General features: G+C 39.4%; 1 protein-coding gene across 1 annotated transcript in view; it reads left to right on the top strand.

The window, feature by feature from the left end:
* Nucleotides 1–23,019, top strand: part of LOC137259515 (receptor-type tyrosine-protein phosphatase T-like) — a 32,429-nt gene that overhangs the window by 734 nt on the left and 8,676 nt on the right. The window contains exons 3-21 of the mRNA XM_067797152.1: nt 635–856; nt 1,107–1,319; nt 2,362–2,472; nt 3,196–3,423; nt 5,942–6,139; nt 8,867–9,004; nt 10,236–10,370; nt 10,634–10,771; nt 11,371–11,505; nt 12,371–12,505; nt 13,380–13,497; nt 13,982–14,061; nt 14,366–14,580; nt 17,781–17,868; nt 18,660–18,733; nt 21,124–21,160; nt 21,550–21,647; nt 22,231–22,362; nt 22,750–22,904. Of these exons, the coding sequence (XP_067653253.1) occupies nt 635–856; nt 1,107–1,319; nt 2,362–2,472; nt 3,196–3,423; nt 5,942–6,139; nt 8,867–9,004; nt 10,236–10,370; nt 10,634–10,771; nt 11,371–11,505; nt 12,371–12,505; nt 13,380–13,497; nt 13,982–14,061; nt 14,366–14,580; nt 17,781–17,868; nt 18,660–18,733; nt 21,124–21,160; nt 21,550–21,647; nt 22,231–22,362; nt 22,750–22,904 (2,650 nt within the window). The remainder of the gene's footprint in view (nt 1–634; nt 857–1,106; nt 1,320–2,361; nt 2,473–3,195; nt 3,424–5,941; nt 6,140–8,866; nt 9,005–10,235; nt 10,371–10,633; nt 10,772–11,370; nt 11,506–12,370; nt 12,506–13,379; nt 13,498–13,981; nt 14,062–14,365; nt 14,581–17,780; nt 17,869–18,659; nt 18,734–21,123; nt 21,161–21,549; nt 21,648–22,230; nt 22,363–22,749; nt 22,905–23,019) is intronic.

Below are 23,019 nucleotides of genomic sequence, written 5' to 3'. Positions count from 1 at the left end.
TGTCGATAATTCCAAAGGGCGCTGATCTCATTTGTAAAACCAAATTCACGGCCACGACAGTGAATGCAGCGTTCGTCTTTTCGTTTTCGTTGAAAAGTTTTGTTTTCAGTAATGTCGGATCCTTCATAATGGTATTATTATACAGTCAAAAGAGACCGTATAAATACAAGTGTATCGTTCATGAAATGCGAAATTGTTAGCCAATCAAATGACACTGGGTCTCTACCGATCATTGTATTCTTTTTATCTGGCATCAGGTTTGCATCACTTTATAAGCATTAAACTTTCCGTTTATCCGAGTTGTACATATAATAACAGGTGCATCACTAATATGTCTATGGTAATGATATTCACGCAACAGCAACAGGTGAAGCTGTGAGCTTCGTTATGGTCCAGTATTATTGCCCGAACTGACAAGTGGCATTTACTTTGGTAAGATCTGTCTCATGAGGTCGTGTGTGAGTGACTAAGGTTTCACGCCCCTTTTAGCAACATTCCAGCAATATCACGACTGGGGACACCAGATATGGGCTTCACACAATGTACCCATGTGAGGAATCGAATCGGAGTGGCGAGCGAATGCTTTAAACACTTTCACCATTACTGTTATAACATTGTATCGTTGTGCCAACAGATAACATAGCACGTGCTAAAAGGGCAAGTCAGAGCAGCACATATTCAGACGGGGGTGTGCGCTATGATGCCGGTAGAGCTGTTGACGGGAATGTCAACACAAAGTTTAATCATGGAAGTTGTTCAGTTACCGATGAACTAGACGGTGGGCATGCAAGCTGGCATGTTTTTCTAGTGGGGACGTTCGTAATCAGTCGGATAACAATATATCTACGTCAAGACGGTAAGTCATGTTCTCTTGCCTCTTTATGAGAACAAAATGTAGTCTAACACCATAAACACTCACACCACCGAAACTAAGGACTTGAAAGGTGTGACGTGAGTTTACGAACTTATCATTACAGACTTGACAATAAATTTCCTTCAGTAAAGAGTCCTCTCTGTAAAACAACATAACATTAGTCGTTTCTCTGGTAAACGCCCCATATATGTTGATTATTCAGTATATGTATTAAGCACATGTTCTGTTTCAGCCATTGACCACAATCAAGCAATGGAAGTGCTGGTCAACAACAGAACATGTAGAAAGCTATCTGTGACAGACATCAGAGATTCTGAAACTCATCTGATAAGTAACCCCATGACACTCAGCTGTACACAGCCTATAGAGGGCGACACTGTAACAGTTGTAATGAAGGGACAGTATCTAACACTTTGTGAGGTGCGGGTGTTTGGTAAGAAGAAAGGTAATAATACAAACAGACCAGACAATAGAGTCAAATGTTGAAATAAAAGAAAATTAACTACTGCCCCTTGAAAACTGCCATCTCCCCAATACCCACGACACTGCCCTAAATAAGATCAACCTAGCAAGTCACAGAGGAAACTTTGTATTAATATTGAAAGGTTTCTTGAATAATCTCAAACAATGATCGTCTAATAAACTTTGTTCAAATGTATAGATGGTGAACATATGTGCATGTTGATAAGTAGGTTGTGAGTAGCCCAGCTTAGAAAGTTTCAGTCTGTACATCATGTTTTCGTGTAGATTAGTAGGACTCTGCAAATGCACATATTGAGTTGAAAACGTAAATACAGTTGTATAACTGACACAAATTTTCCTCACATGCGGGAAAGGTTTCTGGGTAGTAGTCTCAATGTGCTGTCGTCATTGAAATCATGGAAAACAATTCTGCGTTTTGTAGTTTGTGTTTTGGTGCATTGTGTCCCTCATGATGCTAACCAAATCTCTACTTTTCGTCGACCCCACTTCTCACACCACAGAATCCCTCATCACCCACACTGCCCCAAGTCGTGTACACCTAAACCCCTCCGCACTCTTTCCTCTCACCATTCAAACCTTCATTCCCTCCTCCCCCCCCCCCACCCCCCGACCGTAGTAACCATCTACTACCCGCTATATCTTCTACTCTTACATAAATACAACTAAAACGCATTTCAAATTGACATTATTTTCTAGCTTTTGAAATATAGGATTTCTGTTGAGATAATTAAGAATTCGCATCTTTGAGTCACTTACGAGAAGTTGTCAGATATTTCGTCATCATTCTCACATAAGTAGATCAAACAGATGTGTACATGTAGGTGGAAAGGGCAAATATACGATTAACATCCGGTTGTGGTTCAACGTTCCCGTTGCACAATAAGAGGTGCTCTTCCATATTTCTTTCTTACACAACATCTGTCATGTTCAATAGTGTATGCCGTTCCTGGCGTAATTGATATAGTGTTGTAGTTTGTGTTGAGTGACATCTATCTGTGTTGCAGAGCCATGTCACTGTTCTAATGGCTGTTCAGATTTCCCCAACACTCCATGTTCAAAACCTTCAGTGGGCACAGTTTGTAAACCACCATGGTTCGGAAGGTTTTGCCAAATGGGTAAGACAAATGTGGATACAGACGTACCATTCACATGTGTGGTAATTTTTAGATTTTTTTACACTAAATACACGTGTACTTTATCATGTTTGAATTCCGCCCCTCATGAATGTTGGGCCATACTAAACATAGTGTGTTTGTGAAAAAAATCATACAGATAACGTTAAGGCGGTGTCTGTACATTTATTTATAACTGTTATATTTTTTTCAAGTCTATAGGACGCATTGTGAGCTGTTGTTGGAAAGATTTGTAACAATACAAGAAGTTATTTTTCAGTTTGACGCTCATAACGTCATTACTGTTTACCTGACGGTGTTACTCTATTGAGCATTTATTTAAAACTTTTGTATTTTTGTCAAGGCCGTAGGGCGCATTATGAGCTGTTGTTGTAAAGATTATGTCTTCTTAACAATACAAGGAGTTATTTTTCAGTTTGACACTTATAATGTCATCACCTCCACGATCCGCCATGTGACTTGTAACGTGACTGATGTAATGGAGAACTATCTACCAAGCCACCGAACCTGAACACCCGTCCATTTGTTCGCTTCTTCCTGGCAGTATTGGTTGTTTGGAGCTTCGTCTAAAACACGTTTTAATTGATACTGATGATGAATGTAATCAAGCTCTAGCCTTCTGGCTACTATAGTCAAACTGAACTCAAACTAGCTTTAGTGACACACAATTGTACCTCTGGTATGTGTCTGTTCATTTAATTACAGAAAACATTGCGTTTCAAAAGGCGACAAGACAGAGTAGCAATTACAGTGAAGGCGGCCGCCCATTCTGTGCTGCGTATGCTGTAGATGGGAATACTGACACAGACGTAAATCACAGGAGCTGTTCTCACACAGATAACGCAGCTGGTAGTGCTGCCAGCTGGCAGGTTCTTCTTGATGATCATCGGATGTTCAACATCAGCAAGATCAGGATCTTCCTGCGAAACGGCTGTAAGTCAAAACGTTTGCAGATTAAATATCTCAAATTAATATGTGCATGATAAAAAATAACTTCATCCTCGATGTCTCCTGGGTATACGTTCACATATGTCTCCACTATATGTTGGTTGCATCTACGGCTGGGCCAGAAAATTTGGCTGGCTCCGCATTCTCACAGTAGCCAATCAGCTAAGCTGCCGTTACAACCGCACTTGCAAGTGTTACTAAAGAGAACACTTGCGATTGCGAATGTTTGTTCGCAGTGTGACTCACATTTTGGGGAAATCAAGGAGACAAATTGACAAGTACGAAAATTGAAAAAAATACATGCACAAACTCCTCCTACCTCCTTGAGAGTACCTTCGCATCATTTGTACTGACAAGTTTAATCGGTTAGATAATTTAAAAAGCGAAAGTGAGTTGGTTCGCTCAACTTCGTAGACACCTGACTGAGTGAAAAGCTAGCCAAGGGAGGTAAAAAATTCATCCTGCATAGCCCTAGATGCATCCAGGGTATAGTGGGGGAGTTATCGGAACGTATACCCTGGAAATATCGAAGATGGAATAACTTTGAAGAATAGTTTACTAGTATATCGTTCACATGAATGTAACACTGACAAGCACATTTGTTCCGGTAACGAGAGATCTTATCACATGTAGCTCTACTGAAACAGTAGAAATGGACAAGTAACATATAGTGGGCCAAATAAGTTAGGGGTATTGGTATCTTTAGGATTGATATTTTATCAGTGTGTCAATGAACAAATAGACTATTAGTCAGAATTTCAAAATTTACATATATCTATCTTTGTCCAGTATGTGTTACATCGTCTTGTTTCACAAAGTTCTACTATATTCGATAGTAATCAAAAAGAGCCGATGGGGCAGTCTAGAAGTTAAAGCATTGACTCCTCACGCCTAAGGTCCAGGTTCGATTTCCAACATGTGCACGATGTTGAAGCCCATTTTTGTGTCCCCAGCTTTAATATTGCTTAAATATTGCTAAAAGCTGCATAAAGCCCAAACTAGGAATACAGTACAAGCAGTTGGGTGTATGAATGTATGAAAGTATTACCACCAACGATGACGTTTTTATATCAGTCGACCGTAATGCCTATACAATTTGTAAAACTAGTCTTCACTCGGCGACTATGCTTGTCGTAAGAGGCGACTAACGGGATCGGGTGGTCAGGCTCGCTGACTTGGTTGACACATGTCATCGGTTCCCAATTGCGCAGATCGATGCTCATGTTGTTGATCACTGGATTGTCTGGTCCAGACTCGATTATTTACAGACCGCTGCCATATAGCTCGAATATTGCTGAATGCGTCGTAAAACTAAACTCACTCACTCACTCTTCACTCGGCGAGGCATGTCGCGCATGTGTCTCTTGGTGTCGTCTTCAGAGTGTCTGTCCAATCGTGTGGCTTGTTTTATCATATGCGATCGGTTGTTTAGCTGACATGGTCGTTGAGCATTGACGATATGTGGACGGTAAACATATATCGCTCTGAAAGACAACACGTCATCTGTAAACGGGACAACAAAAAATACTACGTAGTAGTATTGTCCAGTGAACCTACTACGGACAAAGTCCAGCGAAATTGCTCGGTCCAACAAACACCTTTATCTGGGGCTGCAACTATCGATCTGGGGCTGCAACTATCGATAGGTTGCATTTGTAGAGTCTCCGGTATCAATTTGTTGGTATCACTGGTAGAAACGAAATACTGTCGATGCATCAATATTATGTGTGACTATCAATGGTTTAGTAACTGATTTCAGGTCGTAATTATTTTTTCTTATTATATACTTATGCTGTTGTTTGGGTGGAGACTTTATATTTCAACTGTTTACTTGATCAGGGTTTCAAGTTTCTTGTCAGTTTTTAAAGATGACTGAAACTATTTCAACTTGTTTTTATACCATATAAACTATATCTTCATTTGGAAAATGACTCCAAACGAGACAATTCAAGGAGAAAAAGTATTGTAATAGCATTGCAATAGTTGTCACAATAGATATTGCATTAGTATGTTGTAACAGACGTTGTAACGCTATTGCAATAATTGTCTCCCCTTCAATAGTCACCCCTACCTTCACCGAGCCACTTCATAGCTCACGTCTGGGTCTTTCGAGGATCCGAAAACATGTCACGTGACCAGCATCAACATTATTACTCCAGTGCAGTTGGCGGATCCCGGGGTTATTTGATGTTTATGGTATTTGTAAGCAGGGCAACCAGCGTGGATGTCGAGCATGAAGATTATGTTGCTGCTGTCGTATCCCACGAGAAAGGACCTACTGCGTGCGGCACGTGCAAGCTACTGGGTCTTTCTGGTATTAACCACAGACCTCAGAGAAATTTAACGTTCTTGATTAGAATGTTTGGAAGCACTATTCTTCGTTGGTATTAGTATTAGCGGTAACATGTATGTTCCACGAACCTCTACTTTACTTTGAGAAGAATATGCGATAACTTTCATTCAATTTTCATGTTATTTTCAATTTCATTTTAATGGTTTTAAGTTTGGGACCGCAACAAAGGCCTGCAGGTGCTTGTGAATGGCGCTCCGTGTAACCCTGCGACTGGAGCTATAAATGACTGGACAAGTGGATCTGTGCCAAACCCTCTCAACATCACGTGCCAACCTATCATGAGGGGAAACAATGTTACCATAACCATATCCGGGACATATCTGACATTATGCGAGGTTCAGGTTTTTGGTAAGTTTGATCCGATCAACACTGAGAGATTGTTTGTTGCTCATGATATAGTTGACACAATGCTGGTAAATATAGTGAGAGAATTTAACCTAATCAGCGAAAACACTACTCTTGTTGTTCAGAAAAGTGCGATAATATATCCGACATTTTGAAAGACTGCCCTCTAATCATGCCGTACAGAATGACAGCCTTAGTGCCTTAATGTGTATATGTATCAATACTTATGAAGAGGTATTTGTATAACAAATAATTAACACTATTATTACGTGGTAGTGATTATTAGTTAGAAATGAATGGTAGGTAAACAATTAGCATAAACAAGCTTTATGATGTAATATATTTATAGGTGTAATTTTCATTTTAGAATGCTTTCTGAAACTGCAGATTTTAGTAATGGCATTTTCTTCATTAGTGTGAACGTGAAGTCATACCCACAACGTTACTATTCACACAACGGATGCATGTACAGCTTCCGAATTGTTAGTACGTCGATCATATTCTGAAAACAAACATTAGAGAATAACATCTTGTGGAAAGGAATTTCGAACTTTGTATTTTTGCAGTACAATACGTACAACGATGCCGCCAACAGGTGACAACGTATTGACAATGTATCTATGGTTTCATGTGGCACACCCTGCACAAAGTAACAATAGTAATTATTAGTCTGCAGACAGCTCAATGAAAACTGCACATCCGGCCGGTGATTTTGGTCAAAGGAAGCTCTTGCTGTAAACTTTAAACTTTAAACATTTTAGGTGTGTAAGGTTGTAGATATTGAAGACTGTAAATTATAATTTACAAACAACGAGGTTATATTCTCGAAACTCCTGACTTTGTGTTCATACCACAAGCGGAGAAAAGGCAATGTTTGACGACCTTTGCTGAAAACATGGAATCCACCACGTCTCGGTTTCAGTGAAACATGTTCAACCAGGAAGCGATAAAAAGTAGTCAAACAATCAGCCTGGTTCCCTGAGTCTGATGCGCCTGCGCTAACGCTCCGACACTGACCCAGGCAATCACTGCCGCATTGCGGCATTCACTGCATTTACTATAGAAAAATCCGAAGACGGGGGGTTAGAAGTTTTTCATAGCATTTTCATCGATACTATGGCAAAGTGTACGTCACCAGAAGAACGGCCATCCTCAGTTTTGGAAAACGTTATTTAAGCAGTTTGCATCTTCATTTTTGAGGAATTTGATGACGTGTAATTCGTTGTCAGCTAATTTGATTAAATTCAAGAAGTTATCTTATTAATAAGAAAACACGGTTTACTTGTAGTAAACAGACAATAATCACAGAAACTGATTATAACTAATTGTGGTCATGGGGATTTTAGAACATTTGAGAGCCACCAGTAACTACTGTATACTCTTTAAAAAAAGTAGGGGATAATGAACTTTAACAAACCGTTTCAAGGACAGGCATCTTATGAATCAAGAATGTCGAGAAATCACTCAGAACATTGTGACACTCACCTTGCATCACACATTTGTCAGTGTTTGTTTCTAGTCGTTTGCTTTAAAATGAAAATCGTAAACAGGCAAATTACATGCCATACACCAACCATCTTTCCAAAGCGACTACATTCCAAATAACTATGGTTGTAAGGAAGTGCAAATGGTGATGCACTCTCAAAATATTCAATAATATCATATCAACATTGATATTTTTAATCGTAAAAAAAAAAAAAATGAAGATCCCCTATTTTTTAATAAGTTTATTCGCGAGTCATAATCAAAATAACATACTAAGCAACTGATTGTCATTGTGACTTTTATTGATGTGACCTCTTTCCTACATTCTGATATCCATTGTTAATTTTGACAATAAAAAGTATATTACAAACATACTCAAACTGGTGTCCTTTTAGTTTGCAGTGATGGATGGTTTGGCTCTGACTGTAGCCAGCAGTGTCAGTGTCTAAATACATCTGAAGTATGTGACAAGGAGACTGGCTACTGTACGAGTGGATGTCCAGCTGGGAAACAAGGACCAGGATGTCAGCAAGGTATCTTACACCTCACTCCATATCATCTATAATATTCTCTCAAAGGTCACACGCAGCCTAAAAATCAAATATAATTAAAACACGGTTATCACTAATTCATAATATACGAAATGAATTGCTGATTAAGAAAAACAATCCGAAATAAACAGAATTTTAAGCGTATAATCGCAAATCAAAAGTGCAATATTTTTTCTTGGGTTTACCTCCCTCGAACGAAGCAGCCGCAATACCAAACCCAGTCAGAGCTGGCTTTTCTTCATTTAGTCTGTCAGTGTTTAACGTTCCCTTCCCTCGTCTCTAACCTACCGAACATTTAAATATAGTTTTCACTGTTTCATATCTTATGATAAAATGATTTACGGTTCGTATGAACAGACGTTTCGGATTTATTTGTTTACGCACTTATATATGTGTTATACAACTCATGTGTCAAATTACATCAGGCTGTTTCTCTTATAAATACTTTGACTTGTTGACATCTTCTTTTACTGCGTTTACTCTGCGTTTACTCTGCGTGAGGTTTTGCGTTGCGAGCAGAACCACTCTCTACCTCAAATGACAACAGCACCGTCTTTGCCACCACTTATAGAGGCCATCACACTTTCTTTGACAGCGTTAAATGGGTCAGTCTTCCATATGTTAACCTGTATTTATAAGTGTAGATTTCATAGTTGATGTCATGTAAGAACAAGATATGTTATTATACTTGTAGTTTGCAGTGATGGTTGGTTTGGCTCTGACTGTTGCCAGCAGTGTCAGTGTCTAGATACATCTGAAGTATGTGACAAGGAGACTGGCTACTGTAGGAGTGGATGTGCTGCCGGGAAACAAGGACCAGGGTGTCAGCAAGGTATCTTACACCTCACTCTATATTATCTATAATATGCTCTTAAAGTGTACACGTATTGTGTCACCAAAACGTTTTAACTCCAAGCCCCTTTAGTCTCTGTGTTCATTAAGAAGAAATACGCATGGCTACAATAACTGGGCAAGTAAAATCACACATACATTACAGGTGATACGAGGGTTGGCTGAAAAATTCTAAGCCTGAGTGTTTTTCCCCACCAGGCAGAGACAGGTGTTTGCCACCAATGAGGACAATCGTTTAGTGAAACATAGACACAAGCACTACAAACGTACTAATAGTTTTACCTCAACTACAGCTCTTTTGGTACACCTACCCTCTGAAATCATCAGAAATGGACAAAATTGAATACAGGGCAGTCATCAAGTACTTGCAAAAGAAAGGGATGTCCCCAACACAGATACATGCTGACATGGTCTCCACTCTAGGGGATGATGCTCCATTTTCCACAGTAAAGAAGTGGGCTGCAGAGTTTAAACGTGGCAGACAAAGCCTTGATGATGACCCACGCTCAGGAAGGCCTTCAACAGCAACCACTCCAGAAAACATCACGCGAGTGCTCGATATGTTGATGGATGATCGACGATTGACTACTCGACATATTGCTAGAGTAGTGGGCATCTCTCATGAGAGGGTTGAGCATATTATCACCAACGAATTAGGAATGACTAAAGTTTCTGCAAGATGGGTGCCAAAGCTCTTGAGAGCAGAACAGAAACGTGTCAGGTTCCAGACGTCCCTTGACAATTTGCGTCGTTTTGAAGCAGATCCCGATGATTTTGTGGCACGATTTGTAACCATGGATGAGACCTGGATACATCACTTTCAACCAGAAACAAAACTACAGTCAAAACAGTGGAAGTTTCCTGATTCACCAGCTCCGAAGAAAGCCAAGTCTGTTCCTTCAGCTGGATCGGGTGGTCAGGTTCGCTGACTTGGTAGACGTATTCCGACTGTGTAGATTGATGCTCATACTATTGACCTTTGGATTGTCTGGTCCAGACTGGGTTCTTTACGAACCGACGCCATATAGCTGACATATTGCTGAGTACGGCGAAAAACAACGAACAAATAGTACTACTGAATTATCACTCGGCACAGTTGTACCAATAACAATATAGCTTACTTATTTAAAACAGAAATGAATCTTTGATGTTTTTACTAAAACTTGATCTTTCACAAGTCATCATTTGTTCATTATTTGTTTCCATTTTAGACTGTGTAGATGGACGCTACGGTGTTAATTGTTCACAACAATGTGGCTCGTGTAAAGATGGCGGACCGTGCAATACATCTGATGGTGTCTGTGCACAAGGATGTACAGATCACTTTGCAGAGCCTGACTGCAAATGTAAGTGACAACGTTAACCACTTGTATCTTATTATTTAATGAATTTGGTAATATTTTATGACTGCTTGTAGTGGAAACACCCACTTTGTGAAATGTGAAGATAAAGCACGTGTAGCGATTCGCTTTACACATAGCCACAGAAAGCATTTGTTTTCATTTGAATTAAAACAAATCACCGCCCTTATTTTCAAGCGCTATTTGCACTAAATATACAACAACGACTATTCTTTTGTGAATGCTAATTAGGCCTTGAATATTTTCAGCTTGCAGTGATGGCTGGTTTGGCAGTAACTGTATTCAGCAGTGCAGGTGTTTAAATACAACAGAAGCATGTGACAAGATCACCGGGAACTGTACAAGTGGTTGTCGCGCTGGGAAGACGGGCATTAGATGCCAGGATGGTGAGATGGGGCTTCTTCAGTGACGAGAGAACCAATCATTACGTGGAGGCTAGTTTGAGAGAGCCTGATTTTAGAAACAGGCACACATGTCGTATACTTGCTTGAAATCAACAACTAAAACATTTCCGCTCGCACCTTTATCCAGTCCATATGTATTATTCAACACCACGTGATCATAACAATGTCATCAGGTAGATGTAGATTGTCCCCGAATTGGAACCAACGAGTTTAGCGTGAATGCTTTTTGCAAGGCTGCATTCAAAGTGTTGGTATTTCACATCTGAACAATAATCGTGTGGTCGCAGATTCCTTGGGGCAATGATCATAGCAACCCTTGAGTCCTTTAAATTTCTTTCCAGGGAAACACCCTAGCTGGCGACTCCTACTGCTACGAGCAGACACCGTTCAGTTGACTTATCTGTTTCTGTGTTAATTATAACAGGACCTCAAGAAAACAATTAACATTTGAAAATGTACGTATTAAGGAGCATTTAAGCGATTCCGTAAAGGAAATTGTCAGGGCATATATTTATTGAACATTTATATTCTGTTAAAACGAAAATATCAATTCACGAATGTTGATCTACTTTGGTGTACAGATTGTGGCCCAGGTCTATATGGGATCAACTGTTCCTCCACGTGTGGTCACTGTAGAGGGTCGTCAGACTGTAACAAGGATGATGGAAACTGCACACAAGGATGTCAGATAGGTTACCGCCTCCCTTTGTGTCAAGGTGAGAAATATCTCTTACTGACGAAAGAAGGAATCATTTACCGAAATATACCTCAATATACCTCAGTATACCTCAATATACCTCAGTATACCTCAATATACCTCAGTATACCTCCATATACGTCAGTGTACCTCGGTATCGTATCAAGGTGTGGCAATTATACGCTGTATGCTACTCTTGAGGGTAATATACTCTCTCGGTTTGGTACTATGTCGCTTTGTAACAGTGGTACTCGGGCCGGTACGCGATCGGCTATGTGCACTGTCTACAGACGAACGTTTTGAGACAGCAGTTTGATACACCTAGACCACTTCACGCCCAAGTTATTACTATTTCCAACACGAAGACAAGCATTACCCCGCTCCGATACGTCTGCTGCTAAAAAGGTAATACTGATGGTGAGAAAAGTATTACAATATCTATTTTGTATTCATCTGAATCATCCATCGCAGCACTGCATAACCAAACCCTTTTTTCTTTCAAAGAATGCATAGAAGGGAGATATGGAAACAAGTGCGCCGCCTCCTGAGCTCAGTGTAAAGACATCCGATGCCATCCTTTAGGAATCTTGTCGCTAATCCACCTGTAAATTTCAAATCGCTCAGATTATCTTTGTCATGCTACTCATCGTCTCCTGCACACAACATCCAACACATCATCAAAGCACATCATCATCATCATCATCATCATCATCATCATCAACCAAGGACTGAAAACCCGATCACGAGGAAAACTAAAGTACCTGCAGCGTCCCTTTTATCCCAGAATTACAGTGCACCCTGCCATTGTCACAATACCACATAAACGGCTACCTTTTAATGAATTAACAATTGATTTTCACTAATGAGTTTGTGTATGTGTACAGAATGCGTCAACAAGATGTACGGCCAAAATTGCAAGTCGCATTGTGGTAGATGTGTAAACGGGACATGCAATAACATAAACGGGACGTGTATACATGGATGTGAGCCGGGATTTGAGGGGGATCAGTGTATGACAGGTGCGTTGACATAATTTTTACTGGAATCTTTGGAAAGCAGCATTGGTAATGTATTTGTGCATTTTGTGTGCAAGCATAACTGACCATAGGAACTTAAACGTACGGCACTTTCCTCCGGTGCAAGAATGGGCTGACTGATGCGACAAGAAGGGAACTTAAACAAATGGTGGGTTTACTTTAATTTATTGAAATGAAGAAGGGGGGTTGATTTGTTAAGAAGGCGTTTAGTAATAGACTTGCATATGAAACAATTCTCAGATGTGTAACCTCGGAATGGAAATAGCTATTTATATGATAAAAGATACAGAAAATGGCAGGAAAAATATTCTTTGTCGTTAAAACCTTGCTGTGAAACAGGCTACTGTGATTTTACCTTATGTATGCGACGGTTGTAGAATATGAGCGTACATGAGAACTGGGTGATAATGGGCTTATCTCATGTGTACAAACTAACACATCTCTTGAGACCTGAAATGAATCATGCGTTTGGGGGAATACAACATATAGTACAATTGCGTTCTAACAGATCTAAGCTTTGTTGAACTGTAAAAAGAAAAATAGTGTTAGGATTACAGTGAAATGAAATGGTTAATCAATACCCTTGGGTAGGTATTAGTGAAGTCATGAGCAAAAGCGTCCAATATAAGATTAAGATTATTTTAACCAATTAAGCTTTAAACTTTCCAGAAAAGGTTATAATAAAGCAATGAATACACAATAATAAACAAATGAACCTTCAAGCCAAAGCTTAGAAAATACCTTACATATGAAGCACTGTATTTATCAATTCGGGAAAGAATCAGTGTTTAGAGATTTAATCACATGGGCTTTTTTTATATCAATATTTTACATCGATACCTCCCTTCGTCAACAGAATCACAAACGGGCAACAATCAAGGTGGCCTACAGTCGTTCACTGGAATTATTGTTGGTGTCGTTGTTGGAGTGCTTTTAGCTGCCGTCGTTGTCGCTGTGCTGGTGTATATGCGACGGTATGTCTTTAATAATGCAGTGTAGATGTCATAGAATAATTTCTGAAACTATGGCGATCTAACTGGTTTCTTGTGTAGGCTTTCATATACTATGTTATGTCGTCAAGGGATAAGATTTTGTTTTTGCATATTTGTCACGTAAATTCATATACCAATTTCTCAAACATCTTCATGTCCTTATCATAAACAATACACAATGACTGATGGCAAGCTTAATTTAATGCTTAATCTTTTTCTTACAATTTTGAAGATAAAGTGAACATGATTACATATTAATAATTATGCTCAAAGGTCCTACTATTTGTTTGTCTTTTCTCAGACCGCCTCCATATAGTTTGAATACTGTTGGGTATTGATGCGTTAAAGAAGAAAACAAACATCCTATGTGACGTCTGATTTCATTTTGTCATTTCATATACAAAAATGTGATTAAATATTACGTGTTCTTATCATTCGTGACGACATTCTTTGTGACAACTCTCAGAAGAAGGCGTTTACAGAAATCACACACTGGAGACCAACCGGAGGAAGATACAACTGAGAGCTCCTTCAGTACCGTGTCCAGTGAGTTATTTGTAATTTTTGTTTTTATTTTCCTGTTAAAATCATTTGGGCACTTAAATAATAGCAATTTCAAGGTATTTTGGTCAATATATGTTGATGTCGTGACTTTGCTTGAATAATGTTTTAAAGTGCACAACAGTATGTAATAACATAATATAAAAACAAAAAAACTCATTCCCATCATTAAGTTGATTATCAGTATTGGTGTCGAATGGATATTTCATGGTAACAGCCATTTGGTAATCATATTGTAGTAGATAATACGGGAACGTGTTATAAAATATGATGACGCTATGTGTTTTAGGTGACAGGAAATCATTCGTATCCTCGAAGCCAGAGAAGCCAGAGAAGCCATCGAAGCCGGTTAAGCCAACAAAGAAACCCGGGTCTCCTGCAAACGACGTACACAATAACACGGACACATACTATAATGTCCTCCCGACCCCTGTACGCCTGGACAGATTCCGGCAGTACATCACACAAAAAATCGACGGTGCGGGATTCGAGCAAGAGTACAAGGTAATGATAATTTCTATGGAGTATGACAAAGTTTGTATTGATGTCCAAACCTAAATTAATCCATTTCCTGCCTGTGTTCAGAAAAGACACTCGTATAATGACCTTGGTATCGGTTACTACCGGGAATAGTAAGGATGCCGAATGTTTAAAGAAAGGGTACGAGTTCGTTTCACTATTCGTAAGTTTCACATGGTACAATGCGCCTTTTCTGGCTACCCGTTAAGATCCGGGGTAGACTAGGCCGTTAGCAACTCATGCTTGCCACAAAAGGCGACTGTGCTAGCCGTAAGAGGCGACTAACGGGATCGGGTGGTCAGGCTCGCTGACTTGGTTGAAAAGTCATCGGTTCCCAATTGCGAAGATCGATGCTCATGGAGCATAGCTGGATTGTCTGGCCCAGACTCGATTATTTACAGGCCACCGCAATATAGCTGGAATATTGTTGAGTGTGACATAAAACTAAACTCAGCTACTCACTCGTCCCTTTTCTGGTAAGGATATTCCCCAAAGCGTCGTGAAACAAGAACCACGTACTCACTAAATTACTTTGAGAGAGATCGGCATGGTCTTTGAGAAACCATAATAAATACGACTGTGCTCATGTTAAGATGTGTCGAGCATTCGGCATAACCAAGTGGATGAGAAGTCAAATGGTCAGACCTGGATTATGTTCCGTACATATGCATAATGAGCCCTGTTCTGGTATCTCGGCGCAAATACTGGTATTTTTGCTGAAACAACACTAGCTGAAATGCTTCCATGTCATTAGCTACTGAAGGACAGTGATCACATATACCAATATAAATGGTATAACTATAAATATATGGTATAAGTGTATACTGATGACTGCCACTTGTCATTTAATGTGAAAAGTGTTTACATGTACTGTGAAATTCTCAGATAACACCGCTGTTACTGGTCTAATTTCTGATTCTGAACGTAATCAATCGTCAAGGCTTTGGAACGTTTCTCTCATGGTGTAAAAGCAATATTCTTTTTTCTGAATGTAAAGAAAACTGAGGAAATGGTGGATGATTTACGGAGAAATAATTTAATTTACAAAATTTACAAAAATTAAATGAAATTTACAATTGATAATTCAGAAATTGAATGAGTGAAGCATTACAAATATCTCGGTCGTGTGGTGTCGGTTATTATTTTAGATTCGAACCTTTCGTTTTCACAACACACCGATAACATTTACAAAAAAAGAGAGAAAAAAATAGTTACTTATTTTTTTCTCCGCTTAAAAAACTTTTTTATTGACTAAACCACAATGACCGTTTTTTAGCCTTTATCCAAAGTATGGTCAACTACAACTTTATGTTTTGGTATGGGGACCTGCTCGCAACAAAACAAACTTTTCAGAACTGTTGATACTGCCAGCAAAATTATTGGAGTGTCTTTCGACTATATTCCCTTCAGCTATGAACGCCATATTGTCGACAAGGCAACAGAAATCAGAAATAATAGTTCCAATATATTATTTCACCACTTTGAACTTCTTCCATGTGGACGCCGCTTTCGATTTCCTCACCCTAAAACAAAGAGACCTCGACAGTCCTTCATACCATCCAGTAATCGTGTTATTAATGCAAGAAATGTTTTTGAACAGCCATCATGCATCATAACTATCATCTCAGCAGCTCTACTTGTGTGGTTTTATTGTATTGAATCAGCAGCTTTCATTTTGTGCATGTAATTATCGTGCATATTTCGGTGAATTTTGTATATAGTATTCCCAGAAATTATTGAGAATCATGTTGCGTCATGTAACTCATTACGTTTATTAACTCTGGCGTTTTACTTACATAAACATGTTAAAACATCATCCTTTTACAGTCTCAGTCTTGTTTTAGTACTTTGTTAGACCTCCTCACTCAGCAATGCATGCCTGAATACGCCAAGGCACACTACCCATCAAAGTTTGTAGGTAATCGTGTGACAGGGTATCCCAATATTGGACCACCTCGGCCTTCATATCTTCAATATTTCTCAGTCCCTTTTGGTTTAATCTGTCCTTCATGACTCCCCACACATTCTCAATTGGGTTTAGGTCTGGGTTGTAACTTGGCCAGTCTAAAACTTGAACATTTTCGCCCGACAACCACTGTTTTGTGTAGCGCGCAGTGTGTTTTGGGTCATTATCATGCTGGAAAATCCAATCGACTTCGTACAATGTTTGTGCTGTCGGAAGAAGGTCACCACTTAGAATGTCAATGTATCTTTCTTTTGTCAAGTTTCCCGTCAAAACACGCAAATGGCGTCACTCCGCGAGCCGATATGCCACCCCACATGTGAAACTTCGGGCTATGTTTTGGTCGCTGGTAGATAGGTTTGACAGTATTTTTGGTCCAAATTTTCACACAATTAGGGAAAAGCCGAACAGAACTTTCATCCGAAAAGAAAACATTATCCCAATCTTGATTTTCATGAGCCCGACACCAGTTTAAACGTTTATCCTTTTGTGCATCTTTCATCAACGGCGAGGGAATTCCACGTTTTTTCACCCAATTAAGTCTCTGTAATTCCTGCCTAACTGTTTCATTGCATACCTGAGGACTTCTAATCATTTCATTTCTGATGTTCTCAACACTTTTCAATTTGCCCCTACTCACAATCTGCCCACGTCTTCGGCGATCCACAACACTGAATTTCCTAGGCCGACCTGCCCCTGCTTTGTGCTCTATCCCGGTTCCTGTTTGAATATTCTTCAAAGTTCTGTATACTGTAGACAGAGGAATACCATGTCTACAAGCTAACACTTTAGCATCAGCCTCACCCCTTTCAAAATCATCTAGAATGAGCTTTCTTTTCTCTCTTGCTGTAAATTCTGCCATGTCAACACAGGAAGCCGTCTGCTCAGACAAGGGAGATAACTCTTGACGTAATGAGCTGCCTTCTAAGCCTTCAAGAGTAAAAAAACTGTTGTCTCCCGTATTTAGTATGCTTAGTGCATAGTGAAAGCCCTTTTTCCAATCTTAGCATCATTAGAAAAAAAACCAAAGATTTTCTCAATAATTTCTGGGAACACTGTATATCATTTTGAGACTGTTTTGACACAAAAAGAATTTCTTCCGGGATGATAAAGCCATATCTTACCTTATCTTATCTATCTTACGTTAGCTCCATAGCTCTTTTGTAGTTTACATGGAATAAAACATATATACTGCTTACCGTTGTAATTGTCTTTTATCAAGTTTCTACGTCATGGGCTGGCAAAGGAACACAAGGAGGGTCAGAAACCTGAAAATAAGAAGAGGAACAGGTTCCTGGCTCTGTTTCCATGTAAGTACTATGCTGTGCGGACATTCGTTACACTATTTTACACGGAACCGTGTCCATATTTCAAAATCAGACGGTGAGATGCAAAAGCCATATCTGAATAGTTTTACCAGACAGAACTCCTTATTTCTAAAAAGGATCAAGTCTTTTATCGGTATATATATATGTAACTACAACAAACAACATGTCATGAGTTTATTTCTGTTTCCTATCCGAGGACGTACAGACTTACCTTCCGGTGAACCTTTACGATTGCCATACCTTCACACTTCTACCATTTTCATCCATTACGTGAGTGAGTGAGTTGAGTTTTACGCCGCATTCAGCAATATTCCAGCTATATGGTGGCGGTCTGTGATCGATTCTGACCCGACAATCCATGATCAACAGCATGATCATCCCCTTAGTCGCCCCTTACGACAAGGATAGTCGCCTTTTATGGCAATCATGGGTGGTTGAAGGCCTATTCAACCCCGGGTCTTCACGGGTCTTTTATCCACTAAATATCCATGAAGTACATGGGTTTGAACTTTCATAAAATCCTCTAGAAAACCTAAAGATTACCACCTGACAATAATTTGAACAGGTACCTTTAGTGTCAATAGTCATTACACACTATAAAGTAAATCTATTGTACATGAAAAATTCATCGTGTCTGAGTTGTATGAATGAGGGTTGCGTCCCTTACCTATCAGGATTCGCTATCCGGGTGAGAATGTGTTCTGACAGTTAATGTTAGTTTGTCAGCATGTGTCCATGGAATGCCTCTGAAGTATTTTGTATTTCTGTGACAGATGATGAGAGTAGAGTTGTACTGGCTCCTGATGGAGACGCTACCTGTGACTACATCCACGCCAGCTATGTACAGGTCAGTCGCTGATCCTTACAATCCAGTGATTAGTGAACGGCTATAGGTTGTAAAGATGTGTGTTTTCAAAGATGTATTTTTAGGCGACCACAAACCCGCATTGAAGCTTAGTAGGGCCACGGAGGATGTTGTCTCCTGATCTTCTACACCAACTTCCTACAAAGTGGAATGGCATGAATTCCGAGGCGAGGCATTCTTGTCATTCTGTCCCCTGACAGCAGAAGAGGTTCGTACTATCGTCAGACAGTCAAAACCTATATCCTTTGATTTCGATCCGATCCCCACAAAACTACAGTTGGAACATTTGGTTATACCTCTTCCATTCATTACCCAGCTTATCAAAATGAGCCTGGAGACTGGTTTAATCCCTCAATCTCTGGAGAAGGCTATCATCAAGCCAACACTGAAGAAGCATAATACTGGTGCAAATAAATTGTTCAGCTACAGACCTGTTTCAGATCTGCCATTCCTTGCAAGGATTCCGGAAAAGGCAGTGAATATGCGTTCGAAAGAACACTTGGAAGAAAACTTGCTTTGTCATCCTTTCCAGTCAGTATATATGCCTCAACACAGTATGCTGAACAGGTTAGAGTGTCTGTAGATTGTGGTCACCCTGCTGTTCTCCTCCTACTTGACTTATCCGCGGCATTTGAGACCGTGGATCGCTCAAGGCTCTTACAGCGTCTGAAACTTGAATTTGGCTTAAACGGCGCTGCTCCAGATTGGATGGTATCCTACGTCACAAACAGATATGATACAGTAACAGTACGACAGTAAAGTTCACGAACCCGAAATATCAAATATGGTGTGCCACAGAGACGGGTGACTGGAACCATACTTTTGTCATTGTACAACGCAGTTGAGCAAAGAGATATAGATACAAGACGTTGATCAGCACCTGTATGCTGACGATGCTCCGTTCTCAGACAGCCTCATTGTTCAGGACCAACATCTATCTCTGACCAAGATTGATAACTGCACAGAGCAGATAGAATCCTGGAGGAAATCCAGCAAACCGAAGCTAAACAAGAGCGAGACCGACACAATGCTAGTTGGAACTGGTGCCATGCTGACAAAGGTGAAAAAACACATCTTTCACTTGACCAAGAATCATTCCCCTCGTGGCTGTAAGGAAGAATCTTTGTGCTGGATTTCAATCGTAGCAACAAGTATAAGAACTTTGCAAAATATGCTCTTTCCATCTCAGGAGTATCGGCACCGTAAGCTGCCTTGTATGCTTTAGGCGTGACTACTGCAATAGTTCATTGTTTGGAATATCAAAACAATCCATTTCAAGGCACCCTACGTCTCTTGCCCCCTGATATAGGCCATTTCAAGACTTTAACGCCTACAGAACACTGCTGCACGCATAGTGACTCTTACACCCAAGTTCTCTCCCATACAGTCAGTTCTAAAATCTCCACAGTGGTTGCCTATCCAAGCCAGGATAGAATTCCAAGTACTTACATTGGTATATCGATATCTATATGGCACAACACCACCATACCTCGGTGAGCTGATTAAACAATATCACCCAACAAGAACACTGAGATCAGAAACATAGTTTCTCTGTATTGTCCCCAAGTGGCGGATTTCTCTACAGACAATTTCCCACTCAAGCCGCATTCTCTGGAACTCTCTTCCAGAAGAACTGAAAAGAGTACCAAGTCTTGATGTTTTCAAGTCAGATCTAAAGATCCTGCTTTTCAAGAAATACAAGTAGTGAACTAGTCAGAATTGTAGCGCCATGAACATACCTTCTGGCGTGGAGTTTAGGGCGTTACAAATGGACTCATTATTATTATTATTATTATCTATATGGAACTTAATTTCGCCTACGGAGGGCTTATTACTTAGTATTTCCTTCACAGGACATGCTATTTCCTACGTGGGATTTACTATCTCCAACGTAGTACTTAATATATCCTACGTAAGAGTCTACAGTTATGTGGTACATTGTACATTAGAGTCTACTATCAAGTGTCTACTATCAAGTGTTTCATTTACTAACAGCGTCTCCTGTTCTCTGTCTGTGATAGTAGTCATTTTACTCTAGTTTGTCCACACTTTTCTAATGAAACGTTATGTATAATGAAATGAATAAATCACAGATTTACAGAAATATTGCCGATGTAACTATCCATTTTAACTATTTCACTCATTCATAATTTCTTTCATGGCCGTAGTTACTGTTTGAATAAGAACCTATATCTAACAATGTCTACATGAGATGCGTTGTCTACATCAGCACATATATTCAGCAAGAAGAACTGTGCATAATGAAATAGATGTCCTTTTATACTTATGTGTTGCACTTTAATTTGGGAATCAAGGTTATACCACGAGTTAAGGTGCTTCCTAATTCATAAATACATCTTCATCTCTTCCAGGGTTTCCATGAAAGAAACGTCTTTATAGCTGCACAAGGTATGTTCTACAGTCGGATTTTTTTATCAACATAAAAATCACTGTTCTGTTTCTCAGAGAGCGACCGAGTGACTTAAGTCTTAAGACACATCATCAATATTTCAGTGACTAAGTCCATTTTGGGACTGAATTAAATTATATATTTATAGTAACTGAAGGTAAAGTTTTAAAATCCTGTCAACATAGGAGAGTGAAACAACAAGATTATCACAAATATAAATGTAAAAATAGTAATAAATCTAATACAGTTTAGCCATAGAAGACAATACAATATAAAACCAGGCTATAGATCACCAACAACTGAAGGCTCATCACCATCCTAGGCTAGGGAACACTGTACCTTGTACTGCTCCTTGAAAAGTTTGAAGGTGACACATTAAATATTCCAGGACCAAATAAAGTCACCGTGGATGACTTCTGGAGAATGATATGGCAAGAGAATGTGTCCGAGATCATCATGCTGACCAGAGTGATGGAAATGAACAGGGCAAGTCTGTTGAACAGCATTTGTCTGTAAAAATCAGCCGTTCATCCACATCGATGTAAATCGAAGTGAACACAGTTTACTTGTGTATTTACATGAATATGTTTTGAAATATGTCCAGGCCAGAATGTGATAATACACAGTGTTTACCTGTTCACTTTACCTAGAAGCATACGATATACATCGGATTTTAAACAGTCTCTTAATATTGTATGAGATTTCACGATTCTTGACTGGCATCCATCACATAATGTTACATTGTCTTTTAGAGATTCAGAAAATAAGCAGTATTTTTACTTTAAATGATTCATCAGTGGCAGAAAATGGTTTATAGCTTTTCAGAATGAATAATAATGAAATTATACATATGTTTGAATATATATGATATTTAAAACAAGAATACAAATGTCCAAACTGATGACTTTAATACTGCATGAAGCATCAAATCGTTCAAGTTACTGTGTATTCTGTTTAATTAATATCTTAATTAATAATCTGTGTAATTAGTATGTGGGTCGGATGTCTAAGTCACAAATAAACGTCTTTTACGTTTATATAATCCATCTGGTATTGGTTCTGTTTATAGAAAAAGTGCGAACAGTACTGGCCAGATGGGACGAAGGACATGAAGTGTGGAAACATTGTAATCAAAACACTCCTGTCAACTGTCAGGGCGGATTTCACCACCAGGAAATTCCTGGTTCGACATTCTAATACGGTAATTCTGAATGACTTATTGGATAGAAGGATGAATGTCGGCTAGATCAATGGTACCATTATTCGTCAAAATACTCTAGTCTACAAATCATGTTTCTGTCACACAAACAGGTGAAAAAAACATTCAGATTTGAAGTCATTCATTTGGCTGTTTTTTGTTTTTTGTGTTTTTTTTGTGTGTGTATTTGTGTGTGTGTGAGTGAGTGTGAGTGAGTGTGTGTGTGTGTGTGTGTGTGTGTGTGTGTGTGTGTGTGTGTGTGTGTGTGTGTGTGTGTGTGTGTGTGATTTGGTGTCTATATAATGCTGGTGTCTTTATCGCTATAATTACTATGTATGAATAACATATCTATTCGATAAACTACTGCATGTTAAAAACCCTCACCTAAAGCCCTCTGACAAGAGGACTGTGACTCAGCTCCACTTCACGTCTTGGCCTGACCATGATGTACCATCTGCACCGGCTCTGGTTGGCTTCTGGAAACAGTACAGGAGTCTGAAGTCATCAGAGGAGGGCATTACTGGACCTGTGGTAGTTCACTGCAGGTAGGTAGCGTGATGACTCTTCTCAGAGATTTGGCATTTTCAGAGATGGAACAAGAACACTCACAATTCAGGCGGTGAGTAAGACGAAAGACACGTATGTAAACACATGATATAA

This window comes from Haliotis asinina, chromosome 13 (assembly GCF_037392515.1).
Source record: "Haliotis asinina isolate JCU_RB_2024 chromosome 13, JCU_Hal_asi_v2, whole genome shotgun sequence".
NCBI lineage: Eukaryota > Metazoa > Mollusca > Gastropoda > Lepetellida > Haliotidae > Haliotis > Haliotis asinina.
This window is presented reverse-complemented; position numbering and strand designations above follow the sequence as displayed.